General features: G+C 68.7%; 3 protein-coding genes across 5 annotated transcripts; all 3 read left to right on the top strand.

Annotated features, from left to right (window-relative positions):
- Nucleotides 1-8942: 8942 nt before the first annotated feature.
- EXOSC4 (exosome component 4) lies at nucleotides 8943-11234 on the top strand. 2 transcript variants are annotated; one of them, XM_068933628.1, is made up of 3 exons: nucleotides 8943-9169; nucleotides 10288-10494; nucleotides 10665-11234. In XM_068933628.1, the coding sequence occupies exons 1-3, from the start codon at nucleotides 8999-9001 to the stop codon at nucleotides 11022-11024; spliced, it is 738 nt and encodes a 245-aa protein (XP_068789729.1). In that variant the 5' UTR covers nucleotides 8943-8998; the 3' UTR covers nucleotides 11025-11234. The 2 variants fall into 2 exon arrangements, with proteins under 2 accessions (XP_068789729.1, XP_068789731.1); XM_068933630.1 differs by having other exon boundaries at nucleotides 8953-9070; nucleotides 10665-11216.
- Nucleotides 11235-12156: 922 nt separating this feature from the next.
- Nucleotides 12157-17919, top strand: GPAA1 (glycosylphosphatidylinositol anchor attachment 1). 2 transcript variants are annotated; one of them, XM_068933626.1, is made up of 13 exons: nucleotides 12157-12220; nucleotides 13011-13110; nucleotides 13181-13360; nucleotides 13469-13580; nucleotides 13790-13937; nucleotides 14318-14419; nucleotides 14571-14767; nucleotides 14905-15101; nucleotides 15244-15397; nucleotides 15708-15803; nucleotides 16085-16281; nucleotides 16555-16725; nucleotides 16920-17919. In XM_068933626.1, exons 2-13 carry the CDS (start codon nucleotides 13037-13039, stop codon nucleotides 17161-17163), a joined length of 1872 nt encoding a protein of 623 aa, XP_068789727.1. In that variant the 5' UTR covers nucleotides 12157-12220; nucleotides 13011-13036; the 3' UTR covers nucleotides 17164-17919. The 2 variants fall into 2 exon arrangements, with proteins under 2 accessions (XP_068789727.1, XP_068789728.1); XM_068933627.1 differs by having other exon boundaries at nucleotides 12165-12196.
- Nucleotides 17920-19589: 1670 nt separating this feature from the next.
- On the top strand, nucleotides 19590-22575 carry CYC1 (cytochrome c1). The gene is made up of 7 exons (XM_068933623.1): nucleotides 19590-19820; nucleotides 20871-21064; nucleotides 21151-21277; nucleotides 21439-21596; nucleotides 21699-21859; nucleotides 21949-22049; nucleotides 22207-22575. The coding sequence occupies exons 1-7, from the start codon at nucleotides 19731-19733 to the stop codon at nucleotides 22309-22311; spliced, it is 936 nt and encodes a 311-aa protein (XP_068789724.1). The 5' UTR covers nucleotides 19590-19730; the 3' UTR covers nucleotides 22312-22575.
- The last annotated feature ends 29 nt before the right edge of the window (nucleotides 22576-22604 follow it).

The following is a 22604-nucleotide window of genomic DNA, read 5'->3' as shown; positions in this document are numbered from 1 at the left end:
CGGCCCGGTCCGGTCCGGTCCGGCTCGGTTCGGCCCGGTCCGGCTCGGTTCGGCCCGGTCCGGCTCGGTCCGGCTCGGTTCGGCCCGGGGTGGATCTGTCCGGCTCGGTTCGGCCCGGTCCGGCTCGATTCGGTTCGTCTCGGTGCGGATCGGTCCGGCTCGGTTCGGCCCGGGGTGGATCGGTCCGGCTCGGTTCGGCCCGGTCCGGCTCGGTTCGGCCCGGTCCGGCTCGGTCCGGCTCGGTTCGGCCCGGGGTGGATCGGTCCGGCTCGGTTCGGCCCGGTCCGGCTCGGTCCGGCTCGGTTCGGCCCGGGGTGGATCTGTCCGGCTCGGTTCGGCCCGGTCCGGCTCGATTCGGTTCGTCTCGGTGCGGATCGGTCCGGCTCGGTTCGGCCCGGGGTGGATCGGTCCGGCTCGGTTCGGCCCGGTCCGGCTCGGTTCGGCCCGGTCCGGCTCGGTCCGGCTCGGTTCGGCCCGGGGTGGATCGGTCCGGCTCGGTTCGGCCCGGTCCGGCTCGGTCCGGCTCGGTTCGGCCCGGGGTGGATCTGTCCGGCTCGGTTCGGCCCGGTCCGGCTCGATTCGGTTCGTCTCGGTGCGGATCGGTCCGGCTCGGTCCGGTTCGTCTCGGTGCGGATCGGTCCGGCTCGGTCCGGTGCGGTTCGTCCCGGTACGACTCGATCCCGTTCGGATCGGCCCGGTTCCACCCGACCCGGCTCGGCTCGGCCCGGTCCGACCCGCTGCCGCCGCGGTGGCGGTCGCGCAGCGCCGAGCGGCGGTCCGGGAGGGGGCGGGGCGGGGGCGGGGCGAGGGGGCCGGACGCCTGGGTCCCGGCGGGGTGGAGGAGGGGAGCCGGACGCCGGGGCCCCCGGGGGGGGGCCGGACGCCGGGGCCCCCGGGGGAGGGGGGACGCGGGATGCGCCAGGCCGGGCGCAGGGAGCGGTAACCGCCCGCTGGTTCCCGGTAAGAGCGAAATTCCTGAGGATAACGGAGCCGGTGGCGCGGTGAGGGGCGCGACGGCCTCAGCTCCCCCAGGCGGCCTCGGCAGCGGGTCCGGCCCTTGGGGGGACACCCGCTCCCGCGCCCGCACCCACTCCTGCACCCGCTCCTGCACCCGCTCCCGCTCCCGCGCCCGCTCCTGCACCCGCTCCTGCGCCCGCTCCCGCTCCTGCACCCGCTCCTGCACCCGCACCCGCTCCTGCGCCCGCACCCGCTCCTGCACCCGCTCCTGCGCCCGCACCCGCTCCTGCACCCGCACCCGCTCCTGCGCCCGCACCCACTCCTGCACCCACTCCTTCCCCCACTCCTGCACCCACTCCTGCGCCCGCTCCCGCGCCCGCGCCCGCTCCTGCACCCGCTCCTGCGCCCGCTCCCGCTCCCACACCTGCACCCACTCCTGCACCCGCACCCGCTCCCGCGCCCGCACCCACTCCTGCGCCCGCTCCCGCTCCCACGCCCGCTCCTGCACCCGCTCCTGCGCCCGCTCCCGCTCCCACACCTGCACCCACTCCTGCGCCCACTCCCGCTCCCACACCTGCACCCACTCCTGCGCCCACTCCCACTCCTGCACCTGCTCCCGCTCCTGCACCCGCTCCTGCACCCGCACCTGCTCCCGCACCCGCTCCCACACCTGCACCTTACACCCGCTCCTGCACCCGCTCCCCACCCGCTCCTGCACCTGCTCCCACACCTGCACCTGCACCCGCTCCTGCGCCCACTCCCGCTCCCGGTCCCGCACCCGCTCAGGGGCGCGGGAGCTAACGCTTTAGCACGCGAGGCTGTGGGAAAGGGATTAAGCCCTTGGCTGCTCCCTAACGAGCTCCCGAAATAAAGTTTCGATTCACGCAGCGCCTTGTCCTGTAAATTTGGGAGACCCAAATAAACCGCGATATTCACTGGCGTCAGCGGCGGGAAAGGGTGCCGGGGAGGTAAAGCATAGACAACTCGAAACGCAAAACAAACCGGTTTGAGTCAGAACTCCAGGTAACCGCCCGAGGCTTCACGGCCTGAGCAGACCCGCAGGGGAGACACGGGGCTCGGCCAGGGTGGCCAGCGCGGATCTGGGCAGACGGAGACCCCCACCCTCCACCTTACCCCGCGCGAAGCCCCATCCTTAGCGTTAGGTCCAGGAATAGCGTTAGACCCGGCGGGGCCCAGCGCTGCAAGTCCTGCCGGGGGGAAGCGCCTGGCCGAGGAGCGCGGCAGCCAGGCCGCCGTTGCCGTTTCAGCTCCACGGGGAGGACGAGCACCCGCCGCCCCCGGTGCCGGACAGCCCCCTCCCGCAGAGCCAAACCCCTGGCTGGATGGTTGTCAGCCAGGACATCTCCTCCCTGCGGCGGAGGCAGCGGAGGGCGCGTCGAAATCCTTAGCCTTAGCTGTTAAGGCGGGCTTAAATGGCAACACCTTCCAAGAGGTCCTCCAGCGCAGGCCAGCGTTGCCGCTGCGCGTCGCCAGAGACAGCCAGCAGCAGAGCGTGGGCTAAGGGAAACGCGACGGCCAAGCGCCAGCCTGTCCCTGTGCAGAAGGGGGAAGCAAAGCGGGGAAACCGCGGAGCGCCCGCGGTCCCTGTCGGTTCTGGAAACTGTGCTGAGGGCTCCCCCAGGTCCGCTGAACGGGCTCCTGGCTCCTTCCCTCAGGAACTCGCCCTGCCTATCCTCTGGGTCAGGGCAGGGGGCTGACACCGAACGGAGTCATGCCTAGGGAGCCAGAGGGTGCCAGGAAGGCGCTGGGGGGGACACCCCCGCGGACGAGCGCCGAACCCGGACCGCGAACGCGCGGGAAACTCGGCTGCGGGGAAGTGCCAGCGGCCGCTGCTCCCGCCGCGAGGATTCAAGTCCCGAGCTGCTGGTCGCAGTTAATGATTGCTGCTTTACACCGGTGCCTATTGACACAGCAGCCCGGTGCCAATGGTAAAAAGGGACACGTGCAAGGGGCAGCTCTGCTCGGCAAACAACTGCTTTCTATTTCAGGTGTTAACGGAGAAGTCGCTCCCCACCCCTGGTCAGGGCTAAATTAATTCCGTCTAACAGCAGGACAGTCCGCCCGACCTTGCTCTTAGGTCCCGGCGATATCCTAGGAAGGGATGTGCCGAAGGGGCAGTCGTGGGGGGACGCGGGGGGGAAAACGGGGAATGGGGACACCACCCCTTTGCCCCGCAGGTGGCCCCGCGCCGACGCGCCCGTAACGGCGGGCTCGCGCCCCGGTACGCTGGTGAGCCGCTCAACGCCCCACGGCGCTGCGACCCGCTGAAGCCGCCCAGCCGGCGATAAAGCGGCTGGAAGAACCATCCCCAGGTGCCGTTCCCATTGCAGCTCTGCCGCGTGGCCTCTTGGAGACCTCACGGCAAGCGGTGGCTAATGGAGATTACAGCCCCGCATGGCGACTATAGATGCGAAGGAGATGTGCTTTACGGTCCCCACACCTGAGGCAGAGAGGGAGAGGTGTGTTTTCACCCGGCAGGGACCCCAACACACGTTTCCTCGCTTACCACAAGGCTTTAAACATAGTGCCACCATTGCTCATGCGATATTGGCTAAATTGCTGCAAACACTGAAATTACCCGGAGAGGCCAGTGCTGGGCAGGAGGTCGGTGATGTCCTGCTAGGTGCCACGCAGCATCTGTGCCCTGGGCCACACACCTACCTGTATCTCCTTCTCTGGAGATATTCAAAACCCGCCTGGACACAATGCTGGGCAAGGTGCTCCAGAGGACCTTGCCTGAGCAGGGGGGTTGGACTAGATGATCTCCAGAGGTCCCCTCCAACCTCAACCCTTCTGTGATTCTGTGATACAGCCCCCTGGGGTCCAGGTACCGGAGGGAAGGAGCAAGGACGCGGTCAGGAAGGCACCTTCTGAGGAGCCAGATGGATGAGGGGAGGAAAGCAATCCCCACTGAAGTGCTAGGGGAAATCCAACAACTTTCACCCATCCTTGGGAATAAGAAGGAGTGCCGTGCCGTGCTAGGGACTTCAGCGTTTTGGAGGGCGCGTATTCCGCGATTTAGCATAGTAGCTCAACCACTGTATAACTTACTAAAGCAAAACGCAATCTGGGGATGAATCCCCCAACTTGAAGGGGTCCTGGAGGTGTCAAAGGAAAACGTGAGTGTGTATCAGTCACGGGGACCATCCACCCTACGCGGCCCCTCTCGCTCCATGTCCTGGCGGGATAGAAGGGACCATAGCAAAAAGCTCCCACTGGTTCGAAGGGGTGCCTATGGCTCCAAATCCAGGCAGCAGGCCCAGCACAATTACCCGACCTTCAAAAAGACGCTGTTAGCAGCTCACGAAGGACTCGGAGCAGCTGAACCCTTGCCCCGAGGAAGGAGTGTAAAACTGCGTGTGCCAATCCCTGTTCTCAAGCCCGTTCTTGCTGGTAAACCACTGCCTTCGGGGTAGTGTGTAAGACAACTGTACAAAGATGGGCCCTGAATATCCATCGTCCTGTAACCACAGACGGTTTCACTACGGAGGACAAAGTTACTGAAGGCGAAGAGCGGGTTGAACGCATGGAGCCTCCGTCCTCTCCTATCAGAGATGTCCCTGAATTCAGCCCCCGCGAGCCCGATGGTGTCGGGCTCGCTGATGAAGCGCTCGTAACGTAGAGGGTAAGCAACAAGGTGCTGGCTCCCCGAAACTGCGCAGAGCGCGCACACCGCTTCTCGGGCTGTTTGAGCCAGTGCTGCACAACGGCTGGAAAGGGGGCGAAACGCAGCTGGCCGACAGGGCATCGAGGCGTTTGGGGAAGGGAACACTGGGGGCAAAGACACGATATCGCTAACTCCCATCCTGTTATAGCAGCGCCCTAGAAAAATACCACTCTGCTGGCTAAATGGGACAATACGGCCAACCACTGAGCCAGCTTAAATGGGGGATTTATGGAAAGGTATAAATGGTGGGTTTATACCGGCTAAGCGGTAGCCGTAGGACTTTCCTCTGCCTCGAGTACTGAATGGCGAGGTGAACGGCCGCGTGAGCGGTTGGGACACAGCGGAGCGCGTGAGCTCCGTCGGCGTGCAGCGAGATGGGGCTGGCTGGCTACTAAGCAACAAGCAGTTCATATAGCGAAAACCTGAGGATTTTGTGATGTAATGAAGGCTTATCTTGACAAAAGTCAACAGCAAGTAAACCTTGGGGAAGGAAAGGTCCCTTGGAGCGCCGGGCGAGTGGACTGTGTCGGACTCAGGCTACCTACCTCCAAGGGGTGGAAATTTATTGTGACCGCAGTTGAAGCGTCGGGCGGTTTGGGTAATGTTTACCCCCACACACACACCATCGCCATCCAGATTGGGGATTGCAACAGGATTAAGCCAATGCTATAGTACACGCCCGATGCCACAAGAGATACAGCAAGATAATTGGTCACATTTTAAAAAGAAAATAGCACAAGAGTGGTGTCTCAAGCATGGAGGTAAGTGGACTTTCCACTGACCCTATCGACCTCAGAGTAATGGTATAGTAGAAAGATGGAACGGGTTGTTTAAACAACAACTCAGATGGTGTAAGAGTGGCTCTAATTGGGGAAGAAACTTAGGGGAAAAACTTAGGTGCCTTGAGCACCTCAGCGAGGCATCCCGGAGAGAGGTGAGAATTCAGCACCGTGGCTGGGAAACGCGGGGCTACTCTGCAGCGCTTTCAAGGGAAAGTAGATCTACGGGAGTGAGACGAGTCACTACTGAGGCTGGGATGGGAGCCAAGACCTATGTCGTCTTGTTCCCCCCCAGGAGCTGCCGACCTCCCGGACAAAGGAACGGGAACCGTCGTTCAACCTGTCTACGACGGAAAGCGTCTGCGTAGCAAGTACGTGAACTGTCGCGTAGGGATGACGTCTAGAAGGGAAGCCACGGCCTAGCCTTGCAGCTACTGAATTATCCCGTTTTGCTACTTGCTGTGCCATTAACTTTGATTTTGCTGTGTCATCGCCACAGAGGATGTCACTAATATCTAAGAGGACCCCTCGTGTATCCGACAGTTCTGATCCTTACTTTAGGAAATCCAGGATATAGCGCATAAACGTGGATGCACTCTGCAATAATCCAGCAAACACACACATGCTGGTGACTTCTTCTGTGACATGGGGTATGAGGCCCAACATATCTACAACCCACCAGTGCAGTAGTAAAAAAGAAGGTTAAAACCACCTGACCAACCTTACCGTCCACTTAATTGTTAGTAGTCCCTATCCAAGGACCTGGACTCGGTCCGGAGAAACGGCTACATTATAGAGGGAGACAACGTCCCCAGTGTGACCACGATACTACTGAAGGAAGGGTCTATTACATTTGCCCTCTTGCACAACTGTACCCATGCAAAAATATCAGAGAATGCCATCAAAGGGTGGCAAGGCCTGCAGGGAACAGAGCCGCTAGGACTCGTTACGTGTGCCACTTACCGGTCAAGCTCGCGGCTCGTGTGCCACGGAGGGCAGCAATAGCAATTGCCCAAGAAGTTCCCAAAAGATTAGCGTTTTTTTTTGCCGCCCCTGAAGTACGGGAATTTTACATTAAGAGTTGATGAGACACTGTTAATATTAGTAAGGTATATTTAAATCGCTCACAATGGACAATACCCATATGTGAGCAATGATATGAGTCCTGTTGGAAAACTCGCACAGTTAAGGATCTTTCCAGTGGTTTGGGAGCTGCTGGATTGGGCACAGGAGTGTTGAATTCCATGGACTTAGAGATTGTTAATAATAAAATGCCTAAACTAGGACAATTAAGCAAACAAGTTATAATTGGCCAGACCACGGATACAGTCAGTGGAACGGACACAACCACTAAAACACTGGCTATTGGTCTAAGTCCCTGGAAAAAGCTCCAACAGATTTTGAAGGAGACGTGTACCACCGTTCCCTGTTTCGTCTCCAACACCAGCCATGCCACTGCTTGTGTTACCACGCAAACCTTCGTTATAAATGAACACGAACAATAAGCCAATTGGAGCCACAGAGGAAATCCTGCTGTGTGAGGGACCCCATCACCGTACTGGTGTCAGGACCGGAGACACCAATTTACCAAAACTGAATACTCAGGGGTAGGAAGCAAGAGATGTCTGCTGAGACGTCTGGATCCATTTATTACCGCACTGTGAGTAAGGAAATCAAAGAAAGACCAATTTACCAATATACCTCACTGCCCGTTACCGTAGCTAAGAGTGTATGGGCTCCAGTTCAAGGAAGCAAATAGACTACAAACGTAATCTAATCGATACTCGCGGATGTGAACAATGGGGAAAACATGACCTGTACCGCCCTGAACGTTCGGTATCGCAAGAGCTTTGTTCGAGTAAAACCTCCTCGGGTACCTGCTGTTTAGACTCCTGCGTATGATGACGGCACTGTTGTACTTAAGGGAAAACCGGGTTTTGCTCTGCGATGGTCTATGCAATAATGGGAATATAAATAATAAATAAATAAATGAATGAATAGAACCATCGCTCCTGCCCGAGATCGCCGATGCAACGTTACGGCACTGGAAAGCTGTGAACGACTTTGTGGAAAGCGTAAAGCTGACCTCACACCGATGCTGGCGGAGTACTGGCCTACGACGGGGCAGGACCCGTAGGACCGCTATGGGACTCGGCGTGTTCTCAGATTGAGAACTGGAAACTCTCATCACCAAACATGAGGGAGCTGCTGCTTATCAAAGAAGGGGTGACTCTTGCTATCAAACATGATGCTGGCTGGATTGTGAGGACTGAAACAGAAATCAAACTGCTGGGCGTCACTGGTAGCATATTTCCATGGGATGCGCACCATTTCCACGGGATGGCAGATTGCATCTTACGTTACATCCTACGATCATGGTATTGTTCTGCATTTTATTATTATGTCGTTATGTTCGTATAGCCGAGTCTGTCACTCACCTCACCGTGTTGAAGGCAGGTATGATCAGCTGGTACCTGGTAACAAACCGTGAAGTTACGTTTAGGCGAAAGCGCTCAAACCTTTCCCCTAGCCTGACCCCAGCAAGGCGTGAGGAGTAACAGCACCTCCGCTCGCCGAGGCGGCGGGTTTGCGAGTCCTTTGGTCTGTCCCAAGCCGGGGGAGCGACTCCTGCTCCGCTTTGGGACGAACGCGGGGCTCGTGCCGAGGCCGGGTGCCCGCGGGGCGCACCGAGAGCAACGCGGGCGCCAGGCGCTCAAGGACGTAAGGAGCCGGGTCTGCTCTCCCGGCGGCGGCGGCTTTATAAGTAACCGCCTGTTAACACCTGATAAGACCGAAACTCTTTGGAAGTAAGCGTATCTTGGCGGAGCGCCCGAAACGAGCGAGAGGTGCAGGGCGCAGGGCCGAGCCGGAAGGCACGGCCCCGTCGGCCGAGCAGGAGGGGCGAGCGCTCCCGCCGTCGGCCCGCTCTCTGTTCTGCTCGTCAGCGCACGAAGTAGCGAATTAGCGAGTTGTGAGATTAGGCTGGTCTGTAGCAGAGGGATTAAGCGCTTGTTTGATTTCTACTCAACGAGCTCCCGCAGCGCAGCGCGGCTCACGCACTACCGTCGTCCCGCGAGCGGAGCGATCACGGGGCGGGGAGCGACGGAGAAATGAGGCAACCGGGGGAAAAAACACCAAAAAAACACCAAAAAAAGGAAGAAATGGCCCCGCTCCACCCCCAAGGGAGCAATCCCCAGGGCCAGAAGCCTCAAGGGTCGGCACTAGCAGGAGGCGGGGGCGGCCGGGGGCTCCGGGCAGACCGGGCACCGGGCGGGCCGCAGGGACGGGCGCGGCGCCGCCCCGCGGGGGGAACCGGGCCGGGCCGGGCCGGCCGCCCTCTCCGACCAGGCCGCGCCGCCATGGCAACGCGGGGGCGGGGCATGCCGGGAGCGGCGGCCGCGCCGCGGTGCGCGCTGGGAGCTGTAGTTCTGGCGGCGGAGGCGGCGCGCTGCTGGCCGGGCGGCCGCGCGGGGGCCGCCGGGAGGTGTAGTCCGCGCCGGGCGGGCGCGCGGGGGCCGCCGGGAGCGGAAGTCCGCGCCGGGCGGGCGCGGTCGCGGGGGCCGCCGGGAGCGGCATGGCGGCGCTGGAGCTGCTGTCGGACGAGGGCTACCGGGCCGACGGGCGCCGCGCCGCCGAGCTGCGCAAGGTGCGCGCCCGCATGGGCGTCTTCGCGCAGGCCGACGGCTCGGCCTACATCGAGCAGGGCAACACCAAGGCGCTGGCCGTGGTGTACGGCCCCCACGAGGTGAGCGCCCGCCCGGGCCGCCGTCCCTCTGGGCCTGCCGCGACCCCTGGCCGGGTGTCCCCGCCGTCCCCTCTGTCCCCTCCATCCCGGCAGGCCCGGGCGGGTGGACTGTCCCCGCTGTCCCCGCTGTCCCCTCCATCCCCCCGGACCGGCAGGCCCAGGCAGGTGGACCGTCCCCGCTGTCCCCTCCATCCCGGCAGGCCCAGGCAGGTGGACTGTCCCCTCTGTCCCCTCCATCCCGGCAGGCCCAGGCAGGTGGACCGTCCCCACTGTCCCCTCTGTCCTCTCCATCCCGGCAGGCCCAGGCAGGTGGACTGTCCCTGCTGTCCCCTCTGTCCCCTCCATCCCCGTGGACCGTCCCTGGTATCCCCGCCGTCCCCTCTGTCCCCTCCATCCCGGCAGGCCCAGGCAGGTGGACTGTCCCCTCTGTCCCCTCCATCCCCCCGGACCGGCAGGCCCAGGCAGGTGGACCGTCCCCACTGTCCTCTCTGTCCCCTCCATCCCGGCAGGCCCAGGCAGGTGGACCGTCCCCGCTGTCCCCTCTGTCCCCTCCATCCCCGTGGACCGTCCCTGCTATCCCCGCCGTCCCCTCTGTCCCCTCCATCCCGGCAGGCCCAGGCAGGTGGACTGTCCCCGCTGTCCCCTCCATCCCCCCGGACCGGCAGGCCCAGGCAGGTGGACTGTCCCCACTGTCCCCTCTGTCCCCTCCATCCTGGCAGGCCCAGGCAGGTGGACCGTCCCCACTGTCCCCTCTGTCCCCTCCATCCCGGCAGGCCCAGGCAGGTGGACCGTCCCCGCTGTCCCCTCCATCCCCTCTTTCCCCTCCATCCCCCCGGACCGGCAGGCCCAGGCAGGTGGACTCTTCCTGCTGTGCCCTCTGTCCCCTCCATCATCTCCGTCCCCCTAGGGCCAGCAGGCCCAAGTGGCCAGGTTTGTCCTCTCTGTCCCCTCCTGTCTCCCCTCCGGGCCCAAGAGGGAGCCAGGCAGCTTGCTTTCCCCCACCCACATCCTACCCGCGGTCCCAAGCATCCCCTGTTCCCCCCCCGCCCCGCCCCAGCCAGAAGGGACCCAGGTGTCTGGGCCCCCTGGGGCTGGAGCCCACCCTGGCCCCTTTGCAGATGCGCGGCTCCCGCAGCAAGGCCCTGCACGACCGGGCGCTGGTGAACTGCCAGTACAGCATGGCCACCTTCAGCACCAGCGAGCGCAAGCGCCGGCCCCACGGCGACCGCAAGTCCAGCGAGATGACGCTGCACCTCAAGCAGACGTTCGAGGCCGCCATCCTCACGCAGCTCTACCCCCGCTCCCAGATCGACATCTACGTCCAGGCGAGCCCCGGGGCCGGCGGGGGAGGGACAGCCCCTCGGTGGGGGACAGGGGTGGACGGGGAGGGGACGGTCCGTCTGCGGGGCGGGCTGTGCCCTGCTCGCTCCGGGCCTCGGCCCCAGGGGTGCCGGGGGCTGGCTCCAGCGCTGAGCCTGCCCTGCCGCTCCCCCAGATCCTGCAGGCGGACGGGGGCAACTACTGCGCCTGCGTGAACGCCGCAACGCTGGCCGTCATCGACGCCGGCATCCCCATGCGGGACTACGTGTGCGCTAGCTCGGCCGGCTTCGTGGAGGACACCCCGCTGGCCGACCTCAGCTACATAGAGGAGGCGTCCGGGGGGCCGCAGGTGGCCCTGGCCCTGCTGCCCACGTCGGAGCAGATTGCCCTGCTGGAGATGAACTCGCGCCTGCACGAGGACCACCTGGAGGAGGTCATTGAGGCGGCCAGCAAGGCCTGCAAGGCCGTGCACGCCATCCTGGACCAGGTGGTGCGGGACCACGTGCAGGAGGTCACCGCGCTGCTGGGGGACTGAACCGGGCCGCCCCGGCCGCGCGTCCCCTCGGCGCCCTCGCGCTCCGGCTGCGCGGCGCGGCCGGGAGCGCCGCCACGGGCGGCTTTGCTGACGGTGTCGGTGGAGCCGGGGTCCGCGGGCCGCGGCTCGGCCCGGTGCCGGCAGGTCCCGCCCTGCGGAGTCCGTCCTCAATAAAGGGCTGCTCGGCCGCGGTCGGCGTCTCTTCCCTCGAGGGCGCTGGGGCGATGCTTGCGAGGCCCCTGGCGGGGGACCCCTCCTCCCTCGGCCGCGTCCCGCCATCCCGGACGGAGCCTGCCCGGCCCGGCCCGGCCCTGCCGGCGCCTGTTTCCCCTTCCCTGCTACCGTGGGAGCCCGGGTCCCGCCAGTCTGCGGACCGAGGCCTCGGGGAGGGACGCCCAGCGGCCCTGGGCACGGCAGGGCCCTGCGCTCGGCCGCCGCTCGCTCGTCTTGGGGGGGCAATCCCCGGGAACGCCGCAGCCCCACGGCCCGGCACGGCTGTGTGGTTCTGCGAGCCGTTGCTCGCACCCACCCCCAACACTGCACGGCCTGGCCGGGGGGGTGGGGGGTGTTGCTTCCCCCTTGCCCCCTTGCACAGCCTGGCCGGGGGGGCCATTGCTCTCCCCCTTGCAGGGCCTGGCCGGAGGGGGCTGCTGCACATGCACTCCCCCTTGCAGGGTTTGGCCGGGGGGGGGGCCGTTGCTCCCCCTTGCAGGGCCTGGTCAGGGGGGGCTGTTGCTCCCCCGTTGCTCCCCCTTGCAGGGCCTGGCCGGGGGGGCCGTTGCACACACGCTCCCCCTTGCAGGGCCTGGCCGGGGGGGCTGTTGCTCCCCCTTGCAGGGCCTGGCCGGGGGGGCCGTTGCACACACGCTCCCCCTTGCAGGGCCTGGCCGGGGGGGCTGTTGCTCCCCCGTTGCTCCCCCTTGCAGGGCCTGGCCGGGGGGGCCGTTGCACACACGCTCCCCCTTGCAGGGCCTGGCCGGGGGGGCCGTTGCTCCCCTGTTGCTCCGTCCCTCCCGTCCCCCCCCCCACCCCGGGCTGCTGCTGGCCGGCAGCGCGGGCTCCCGGCCGCGCGCATGCGCAGGGCCCGTGGCGGGCGGCTCCCATCGGTGTCTCTGGGCTCCATCGCGCGGCCTGTCTCGCTCTGGGGGCGATTGAGCGGCCTGGGTGGCGCGGTGCGGAGCGGGTGGCGGCGCGGGGTATCGGAGGGGGGGGACAGGCCGGGGGGGCTGGGGGTCGGGGGCGGTGGGGGACGGGAGGGGGACAGGCCGGGGGGGCTGGGGGTCGGGGGCGGTGGGGGACGGGGGGGGGACAGGCCGGGGGGGCTGGGGGTCGGGGTCGGGGGGGGACGGGGGGGGGACGGGCTGCCGGGGGGCTGGGGGTCGGGGTCGGGGGGGGGGACAGGCTGCCGGGGGGCTGGGGGTCGGGGGCGGTGGGGGACGGGGGGGGGACAGGCCGGGGGGGCTGGGGGTCGGGGGCGGTGGGGGACGGGGGGGGGACAGGCCGGGGGGGCTGGGGGTCGGGGGCGGTGGGGGACGGGAGGGGGACAGGCTGCCGGGGGGGCTGGGGGTCGGCGGTGGGGGACGGGGGGGGGACAGGCTGCAGGGAGCCCAGGGGGTGGCCAGGGCTGTGGGATGCGTGTGGGGATGGGATGGGAGCCGTAGGGTGCCTATGGGGCAGGGCTGGGAGCTGTGGGGGGGACCTATGAGGATGGGATGGGAGCTGTGGGGTGCCTATGGGGCAGAGCTGGGAGCTGTGGGGTGTGTGTGGGACAGGGCTGGGAGCCGTGGGGTGCCTGTGGGGCAGGCCTGGGAGCTCTGGGGTGCGTATGCGGCAGGGCTGGGAGCCATGGGGTGCCTGTGGGGCAGGGCCGGGGCTGTGGGGTGCGTGTGGGGCAGGGCCGGGAGCCGTGGGGCGGGTTGCCCTGGGGGCCGGCCCGGGGCCAGGGCCGCGGCTGCCCGTGGGGAAAACGCGCGTGCTGCCCCGCAGCGGCCCCCCCCCCCGCTCCGCCCGCCATGGGGCTGCTCTCGGACCCCTACCGCCGGCGGGCGCTGTCCCGGCTCGTGCTGCGCCTCAACACGCCGCTGTGGTGAGTGTGGCGGGGGGCCGGGGGGCGCCGGGGCTCGGCCCCCGCCGCCCTCACCGCCCCCTCGCCGCAGCCTGCTGAGCTACGCGGCGGGGCTGGCCTGGTTCCTGGCCTTGGCCTTCCTGCCCTTGGCCCCGCGCACCTACATGTCCGAGAACGCCATGGGCTCCACCATGGTGGAGGAGCAGTTCGCCTACGGCGAGAGGGCCCTCTCCTACGCCCGCGAGTTCGCCGGGCACAAGAAGAAGGTCGGGTGAGTCCCGCCGGCGGCTCGGGGGCTCGGAGCAGCCGCCGCCTGGCCCCGGGCGAGGTTTGGGGGCCGGCAGAGGGGGTCCATTGCCCTCCGCCTCCTTCTCCCCAGGGGCATCCCCGTGGCCTGGCTGGAGAAGACCATGGCGAACCTGGGCCTGGAGGTTTACAAGCAGCCCTTCTCCCGCACGTTGCCTTTCCCGGATGAGACCCGCGAGAGATACGTACGTGGCGGCCTGGAGCCCCCAGGAGCCGCCCTGCCGGGGGGCGCGGGGTTCGCGCCAGCCCGGGAGCCCGAGGGCAGAGCCGGCTGCAGGGCGAGGGCCGACCCCCTCCCACCGCCGGCTCTGCCCCGGCGCCCTCGTTCCCGGCGCGGGGAGCCCCCGCCTGCGCGCCGGGGCCGTCCCGCCGAGCCCTCCCGTCCCCTCCGCAGATGGTGAAGGGCACGAACGTGTACGGGATCCTGCGGGCGCCCCGGGCGGCCAGCACCGAGTCCCTGGTGCTCAGCGTGCCCTGCAGCCAGGGCCAGCAGAACAACCAGGCCGTGGGGCTCATGCTGGCCCTGGCCACCTACTTCCGAGGTGAGCTCGCGCGCCGGCCCCAGCTGCGCCGGCCCGAGGGGTCTCGGCGCTCGCCCTCGGGCAGCCTGGCCGCCGCAGGGGGCTCGGGCCTAGCCGGGAAGGTCCCAGCAAGGTGCCCGGGCAATGGGGCCTCACCCCTCGGCCCAGTGACACCCAGCGGGGTCCCCTGTGCTGCTGGGGCGCCGGGTGCTCCCGGCCCGGTCTCTGCCCCGCTCCCAGGCGGGTCACTGCCCAGCGGGGGGCTCGAGTGGCCGAAGCACCCAGGAGATCCACCTGCCTGTAGCCCCTGAGCACGGGCCGGACGTGGAGCAGGCCCGGCTCTGCCGGGACGGGAACCGGCACCTGGAGCAGGGCTGACGCAGCCGCCCGTCTGTGTTCAGGCCAGATCTACTGGGCGAAGGACATCATCTTCCTGGTGAACGAGCACGACCTGCTGGGCATGGAGGCCTGGCTGGAGGCCTACCACGACGTCAACATCACGGGTGAGGAACGCACGGGGCTGGGGAGGATGGGGCGGGCTGCGGCAGCGCTCGGCCCCGCAGAAGGAGCCGGGAGCCCCTCTCCGGCCGTGCCGGCAGCCGAGCGCGGAGCCGTCCCGGCCGCCGTGTCCCTGAGGCCCGGCCGTGCCCGCAGAGGTGCAGTCGTCGGGGATGCTGGGCCGGGCGGGGGCCATCCAGGCGGCCGTGTCCCTGGAGCTCAGCAGCGAGGTCGTCACCAGCTTCGACGTGGCCGTGGAGGGGCTGAACGGGCAGCTGCCCAACCTGGACCTCGTCAACCTCTTCTACGCCTTCTGCCAGAAGAACGGGCTGCTCTGCACCATCCAGGGCAAGGTGAGCCCTCGGGGCGGCACCTCCCACCCCGGTGGCGCTGCCCCAGGGCTCCTCGGGAGGGGGCCGCCGTGGGGTGCAGCCCCGGCCCCCCCCAGCCGGTGCCCCTCTCCGGCCCCTGACGGCGGCTCTCCTCGCAGCTGCAGCGCTCCGACTGGGACACGCTGCCGGCCTACGCCCACAGCCTGCAGACGCTGCTGCTCATGGTCCTCAAGCAGGGCTCCGGGCGGCCCCAGGGGGACCACGGCCTCTTCCTGCGCTACCACATCGAGGCCATCACCGTGCGCGGCATCAACAGCTTCCGGCAGTACAAGTACGACATGAACACCGTGGGCAAGTGAGTGCCGGGCCCCGGGTCGGGCGGGAGGGCATGGGGCGCCCTGTGGGATGCCGGGGCTGGGGGGCGCTGGGTGAGCGGCGGGGAGGGACGTTGGGGCCCCAGCGGTGCTGCCGCCTCGCGCTGAGGCCGGTGCCCGCAGGACCCTGGAGGGGATGTTCCGGAAACTCAACAACCTGCTGGAGCGTCTGCACCAGTCCTACTTCTTCTACCTGCTGCCCTCGCTGTCCCGCTTCGTCTCCATCGGTGTCTACATGCCGGCCTTCGGCTTCCTCATCCTCATCCTTGTCCTCAAGATATCCTTCCTGGCAGGCTGTGCCCCGGAGCGCGGGGGGCCTCGTCCTGGGCAGCGGGGACGTGACCTGCGGGGCTGTGCTGAGGTGCAGAGCGGCTCCCCGGTCCTCTTTGCCGCCCCCTCGCAAGAGGCGCAGCCCCACGTGGCCCCTTCACCACCCCGATCCTTGCAGGGCTGGGGAAAGGGTGGTGCTGCGCGCTGGGGAGGGTTTCGGGCCCTGGACGGGGTTCAGGGGGGCGCGGGCAGCTGCTGGAGGCACCCGCGACAGCAGCTGAGACCTGCACCGCTCGTTTCCCTAACTGCACGCTCACGCCCTGGACCTGTGGATGAAGCTGAGCAAATGCGACGCTGGCCCTGCCGAGCGGCTCTGGGACGGTGACCAGGGAGCTGTCCACGCCGCCGTGGAGGTGAGGCCCCCGCAGGACCCCCCCCCCCCACAGCCAGGGCACCCCAGCGCCCGCCCCAGGTCTCCTCTTCCCGTCTCCGGACAGACGGCAGCGGGTCCCCGAGCCTCGGCCGCTTCTGTGGGCGCAGGATCTTTGAGCACCCGCTTCGCTCCGGTCGGACGTGGGGAGAGGGAGGAGGACCCGGATCCTGCTTTCCCTCCCCCAGCTGGGGGCTCCCGTGGGCGCAGGACCTGGCGGCCCCCGCCCGGTCCCCGTGCTCAGCTCCCACCCCGTTTCTGCAGGAGTCCCGGCCCGGACTGCTCACCCTGGTGCCTCCCCTGCTCATCTGTCACGCCACCGGGCTCACGCTCTACTTCTTGCCGGTGCTGGGCCAGCACGTGGCCACGCAGCACTTCCCCGTGTCCGAGTCGGAGGCCGTGGTGCTCACGGTCATCGCCATCTACGTGGCGGGCCTGGCCCTGCCGCACAACACGCACAGGTGCCGAGGGGACCCCGAGGCCAGCGCTGCCGGGGTGCAGGGTCGACGGCCCAGCGGGCGCGGGGACACGTGGCGCCGTTCCCTGCTCTGCGGCAAGCGGGGCGCGAACGGGGCCAACGTCTCGGCCGCTCCAGCTCTGGGCCCTCTCGGCCGTGGGGCCCTCGGGGCTGTCGCCGGGGCAGGCGGGGGGTGAGCGCGAGCTGCTCGGCGCGGGCAGCGCGGCAGCGGGAGCGGGTCCCCGCGAGCGCCGGCGGCTCCGTCTCTGCTCCGCAGGGTGCTGATGGGCTCCGGGAGCGACCGCGGCTGGATGACCTTGAAGCTGCTGTCGCTGCTGTACCTGGCCATGCAGCTGGGCTGCATCGCCCTCGTCAACTTCTCCCTGGGCTTCCTGCTGGCCGTCACCATGGTGCCAGTCGCCGCCGTCGTCCAGCCCACGGGGCCCAAGTGAGCGGTGCTGGGGGTCGCCCGCGGCTCTCGCGGGGCAGCCGGGTCCCTCCTCTCCTGGGGACGCAGCGACGCCCGCTCCTGGCAGAGGCGCTGCCGCGTTGAGCTTTGCGCAAGGCTTCGCTGGGGGCGGCGAGTGGTGCTGCTTCGCCCCCGGTCCGGGGCCGTGGCCGAGCCCTGCCTCTCGCCCCCAGGTACCTGTACGCGGTGCTGCTGGTCCTGGTCACGCCGGCCGTCACGCTGCTGCTCGGCATCTTCCTGTACCAGGAGCTGATCGAGTACCCGGTGTCGGTGCTGGAGTGCTGGCAGCTCTTCCTGCAGGCCGTGGCCGAGGGCCTCCTGGACCACTACCTCTACGGCTCCATCGTCTTCCCCTTCGTCGCCATCTTCGTCTACCCCTGCTGGCTCCTGCTCTGGAACGTGCTCTTCTGGAAGTAGCCGGGGCCCCTCCTCGCCCCTGCCCCGCGCGCGGCTCCCCGCCCGGCAGGACGCCCCGGCGGGGGTCCTTCCCCATGGACCGGTGCTTTGGGGAGCACCGCCGAGCCCTCCCGCACGGCCACCGCCCCCGGGAGCCGTGGGGCAGGATGGGTGCTGGGGGGCGGACAGCTGCGGGTCCTGCCCAGGGGCTGCAGGAACGGCGGGGGGCTGCTGCGGCCGGTGGGTACCAGGAGTGGGGTGCGGGCTCTGGTGTGTGCAGGGAAGGGCTCAGTCGCCTCCAGTGTGAAGGGTGGGGGCTCTGCGGTCCCTGGGGGGCACAGATGCCTCCAGGGCACGTGGGGCAGGGGGCTCTGCGGTCCCTAGGGGGCACAGGAGGGGGGCACGGGTGCCTCCAGGGCGCATGGTGGGGGGGTCCCCGGGGTGCAGGTGCCTCCAGGATGCCCGGTGGGGAGGGGGGTCCCTGGCATATATGGGGGAGGCACAGGTGCCTCTGGGGTGCATGGCAGGAGGGGTCCCCAGAGTGCACGGGAGGGGGTACAGGTGCCTCCGAGGCCCATGGCAGGGGCTCTGCGGTCCCTGGGGCACATGGCGGGGGGGCACGGGTGCCTCTGAGGTGCACAGCAGGGGGGGGGTCCCCAGTGCATACGGGAGGAGGCCGGGGGGGGGTCCCCCAGTGCATACGGGAGGAGGCCTCTGGGATGCCCCACGGGGGGGTCCCCGGTGTGTTCAGCGGCTGCAATAAAGGCTTTGCTGCCGGCCCGTGTGCGTAGCTGGTGCTGGGCCCTGCGGGGGCCAGAGGTGCCGGTCTGGGGGGGGCCTGAGGCTGGCATGTCCCAGCCCTGGGGGAGCTGTCTGGGTCGCAGGGTCCCTGGTCGGTGGGGGGCCATAGTTTGTAGGGGTCCTGGTCTGTGGGGGGGTTCCAGGCCGTGGGGGTCCCAGTCTGGGGGGATCCTTGGGCCATGGAGAGTCCTGGGCCTTGGATGCCCCAGTCTTGAGGGGTCCCAGTCTGGGGGAGGGTCCCAGGCAGTGAGGGGCCTGGTCTGGGGGGGCCTGATCCGTGGGAGTCCTGGTCTGGGGGGGGTCCCAGTCTGGGGGGTCCTGGGCCAGGTGTGAGGAGGTCCCAGGGGGGATCCAAGTCTTGGGGGGGGGGTCTAGGTCCAGGGAGGTCCTGGGCTGTGGGGGTCCTGGTCTGGGGGGGGGGTCCTTGTCCATGGGGGTCCCAAGCTGTGGGGGTCCCAGGCCGGGGGGGTCCCAGGCCATGGAGGTCCCGGTCTGGGGGAGGTCCCAGTCTGGGGGGTCCTGGGCCATGGAGGTGCTGGGCTGTGGAGGTTCCTGGTCTGGGGGTGTCCTAGTCCATGGGGGTCCCAAGCTGTGGGGGTCCTGGTTTGGGGGGATCTGGGCCATGTTAGGCCAAGTCTGCAGTCCCTGGGGTGCATGAGAGGGGGGCACGGGTGCCTCCAGGGCACATGGCAGGCAGTCCCCACTGCACACGGTGGGGGCTTCACGGTCCCTGGAGGGTCCTGCCCTCCAGGGTGGGGAGTCCAGGTCTGTGGGAGTCCTGCTCTGGGGGGGGGGTGTCCTGGGTCATGGAGGGTCCTGTTCTGAGGGGGTGCCAGGCCATAGGGGTCCCAGTCTAGGGGGGGTTCCCATTCTGGGGGAGGCCCCAGGCTGTGAGAGTCCGTCTGGGGGGAGTTGCGGTCTGGAGGGTCCGAGGCTGTGGAGGTCCTGGTCTGGGGGGTCCTGGGCCACAGAAGATCCCGGTCTGGGGGGGGTCCGGGCCGTGGAGCGTCCCGGTCGGGGGGGTTCCAGTTGGAGGAGGGGGGGTCAGGGCCGCGCAGGGTCCTGGTCTGGCGGATCCTGGGCCATGGAGGTTCCGATCTGGGGGATCCCGGTCTGGGGGCTCCCGGGCCATGGAGAGTCCCGGTCTGAGGGGGTTCTGGGGTGTGGGGGGTTCCGGTTGGGGAGGGGTCCAGGGCCGCAGAGGGTCCTGGTCTGGGGGGGTTTCGGTCTGTGGGGTACCGGTCTGAGGGGGTCCCGGGCCGTGGGGGGTCCCGGTTGGGGGGAGGGGGGGTCCAAGGCTGCGCGGGGTCCCGGTCTGGCGGATCCTGGGCCGTGGAGGTTCCGGTCTGGGGGATCCGGATCTGGGGGGCCCTGGTCTGAGGGGGTCCTTGTCTGGGGGGGGTCCCGGGCCATGGAGGGCCCTGGTCTGAGAGGGTCCCGGTCGGGGGGGGTCCCGGGCCGTGGAGGTCCCGGTTGGGGGGGGGTCCCGGTCTGGGGGGGTCCCGGGCCGTGGAGGTCCCGGTCTGGGGGGGTCCCGGGCCGTGGAGGTCCCGGTTGGGGGGGGTCCCGGTCTGGGGGGGTCCCGGCCCGGCCGCCCCTCGCAGGCTCCGCGCGCCACTTCCGGCGCGGCGGCGGGGGGCGGTGCGGGCGGTGCCGTCACTTCCGGCGCGGCGGCGGGGGGCGGTGCGGACGGTGCCGTCACTTCCGGCGCGGCGGCGGGGGGGCGGGGCCGCGGCGTCCCCGTGCCCTCCGCGCGGCGCCCGCCGGGAAGCAGGCGGCTTGGCAAGATGGCGGCGGTGCGGTGCCTGGCGCTGCGGCCCTACGGCCGCCTCCTGTTGTCGCCGCGGGCGGCCCCGCCGCCGCCCCGGCCCGCCCCGGTGAGCCCCGCGCCGCGGCCCCGCCGGCCCCGCCCCGCGCCGCCCGCCCCGGCCGCCCCGCGCCGCCGCATGAAGGTCACCGGGCGGGTCACGGGCGGGGGCGGCCCGCGCCCTGCGTGGGAGGGACCGGGCCGCGCCCACGGCCCCGCCGGGCCCCGGTGTCCCCGGTGTCCCCGGCCCGGCACCCCGGTGTCCGTGGTACCGCCGGCCCCCGGTATCCCCTGCACCGCATCCCCGGTATCCCTGGCATGGTACCCCCGGTATCTGTGGCACTGCCAGCCCGGTACCCCCGGTGTCCCCGGTACCCCCGGCACCGCCAGCCCCCACCGGGACCCCCGGTGTCCTCGGCCTGGTACCCCCGGTATCCGTGGTGCTGCCGGCCCCTGGCACCACCGGCCCTGTACCCCCAGTATCCCCGGCCTGGTTGCTGCCAGCCCTGCACCCCCAGTCTCCCCGGCATGATACCCCCGGTATCCCTGGTACCGCCGGCCCGCTGTCTGCAGTACCGCTGGCGCTGCACCCCCCGGTATCCCCGGTACCGCCAGCGCTGCACCCCCCGGTATCCCCGGTACCGCCGGCGCTGCACCCCCCGGTATCCCCAGTACCGCCGGCGCTGCACCCCCCTGTATCCCCAGTACTGCTGGCACTGTGCCCCCCAGTACCCCCGCTCAGTATCCTGCACCCCTGACCTGGTACCCCCGGCACAGCGCCCCGGTGCCCCCGATATCCCCGGTATCCTCACACCCCCAGGATCCCCGGCACCGCTGGTGTCCCTGGTATCCCCAGCCTGGTACAGCCTGCGGCCGTGCCGCCCCCGTCGTTCCCTGCAGAGCCCCCCGGTGTGCCGGCCCTGCCGATCCGTGCCCGTGCCCTGCCGGCGCCTGGCTCCCGGGGGAGCCCCCGGGGCCGGGCGCCAGCTGCAGACCCCGCTCGGGGGTCCCGGGGAGCCCTCGGCCAGCGGCTCCTCCCCCCGCTGCTCTGCCTCCCGCGTGGGGCCGACGGAGCCGCAGGGCTCACGGCGCTCACGGCGCCCCGGCCCCTCTCTTCCAGGCCCACATGTCGTCCTTCTCCGGCCTCTCCCGCGGCAAGAAGGTGGCTCTGTCGGCGCTGGGGGTGGCGGTGGCGGGTGGCGCGGGGCTCGCCCTGGCGCTGCACGCGGCCGTGAGCGCCGGCGAGCTGGAGATGCACCCGCCCCACTTCCCCTGGAGCCACGGCGGCATGCTCTCCTCCCTGGACCACAGCAGGTACGGACGGCGTGGGCCGGGGGGCCGCGGGGAGCCAAGGCGCCGGCACCGTTGCGCCGGGGCTCAGGCTCGGCTCCTCCTTGCAGCCTGCGGCGCGGCTACCAGGTGTACAAGCAGGTGTGCTCCGCCTGCCACAGCATGGACTACCTGGCCTTCCGCAACCTCATCGGCGTCACCCACACCGAGGAGGAGGCCAAGGCCCTGGCCGAGGAGGTGAGTCGCCCCGGGGCGCCGGGCGGCCCCGGGGACGCGGCGGTGCCGGCGGTGGCGCTGGCCGGTGCCCGCGGCGGCGGCGGGGAGCCAGCCCTGCCTGGGCAGGAGGGCCTGCGGGGCCGGGCGCCGTTCCCCGCCTCAGAGCTGCCTCCCTGCCCCAGGTGGAGGTGGTGGACGGCCCGGATGAGAACGGGGAGATGTTCACGCGCCCCGGCAAGATCTCCGACTACTTCCCCAAGCCCTACCCCAACCCCGAGGCGGCGCGAGCCGCCAACAACGGGGCGCTGCCCCCTGACCTCAGCTACATCGTCAACGCGCGGTAAGAGGCCGCCGGGCCGCGCGCAGGCGAGGAGTCCCTCGTCGCAGGGACGAATCGGCGCAGCCCGATGCCGGTTCCATCCCAGGTCTGCGTTTGTTGCAGGCACGGGGGTGAGGACTACGTGTTCTCCCTCCTCACCGGCTACTGCGACCCCCCCACCGGCGTCACCCTCAGGGAAGGGCTCTACTATAACCCCTACTTCCCCGGGCAGGCCATCGGCATGGCCCCCCCCATCTACAATGAGATCCTGGAATACGACGACGGTAAGGGGGGGCCCCAGGGGCCCGCGTGGTACGGGGCAGGCCGGCCGGAGGGCTGCGCCGGGGCGCTCAGCTCCCTCTGCCCTCCCCAGGCACCCCCGCCACCATGTCGCAGATCGCGAAGGACGTCTGCACCTTCCTGAGGTGGGCGGCCGAGCCGGAGCACGACCACCGCAAACGGATGGGCTTGAAGGTGGGTGCCGCCACGGGCTCGCGTGCCGCCGGGGCGGCGACAGCAGGGCAGGGCTGCGTCGCGGGCCGAAGCGCTGCCCTTTCCCTGCGCCCGCGCGCCCACCTCAGCCCCTTCCCGCCGCGGCGCCGGCCGGTCTGACTCCGTCCCTTCTCCCCAGATGTTGATGATCACTGGTCTCCTGGCATCCCTCCTCTACTACATGAAGCGCCACAAATGGTCTGTACTAAAGAGCAGGAAAATGGTCTACCGGCCCCCCAAATAGACGCGGGAGCAGGGTGCCCCCTGCCCTGGTTGCACGGCCTTAGCCACGTGCCTGCGGCGCACAACCTCTGGGGCGCAGGGACGCGGGCGCAGCTGGACAGACAGACGGGCAGAGCGCGCTCCACGCAGACGCATCGCCTCTGTTATTTAACGCCGCCCTCTCCACCCACAGACGCTGCTGGCCACGGTTCTGCGTGGCGGGCGGCCGTCTGTGCTCCTACGGTTTGGGGACGCGGAAATAAACGCTCAGTTGTTCAAGTGGAAAGCGTCGTGTGGTATCTGTGCACGTGCCAC

Source organism: Struthio camelus, chromosome 2 (assembly GCF_040807025.1).
Source record: "Struthio camelus isolate bStrCam1 chromosome 2, bStrCam1.hap1, whole genome shotgun sequence".
Taxonomy (NCBI): domain Eukaryota; kingdom Metazoa; phylum Chordata; class Aves; order Struthioniformes; family Struthionidae; genus Struthio; species Struthio camelus.
This window is presented reverse-complemented; position numbering and strand designations above follow the sequence as displayed.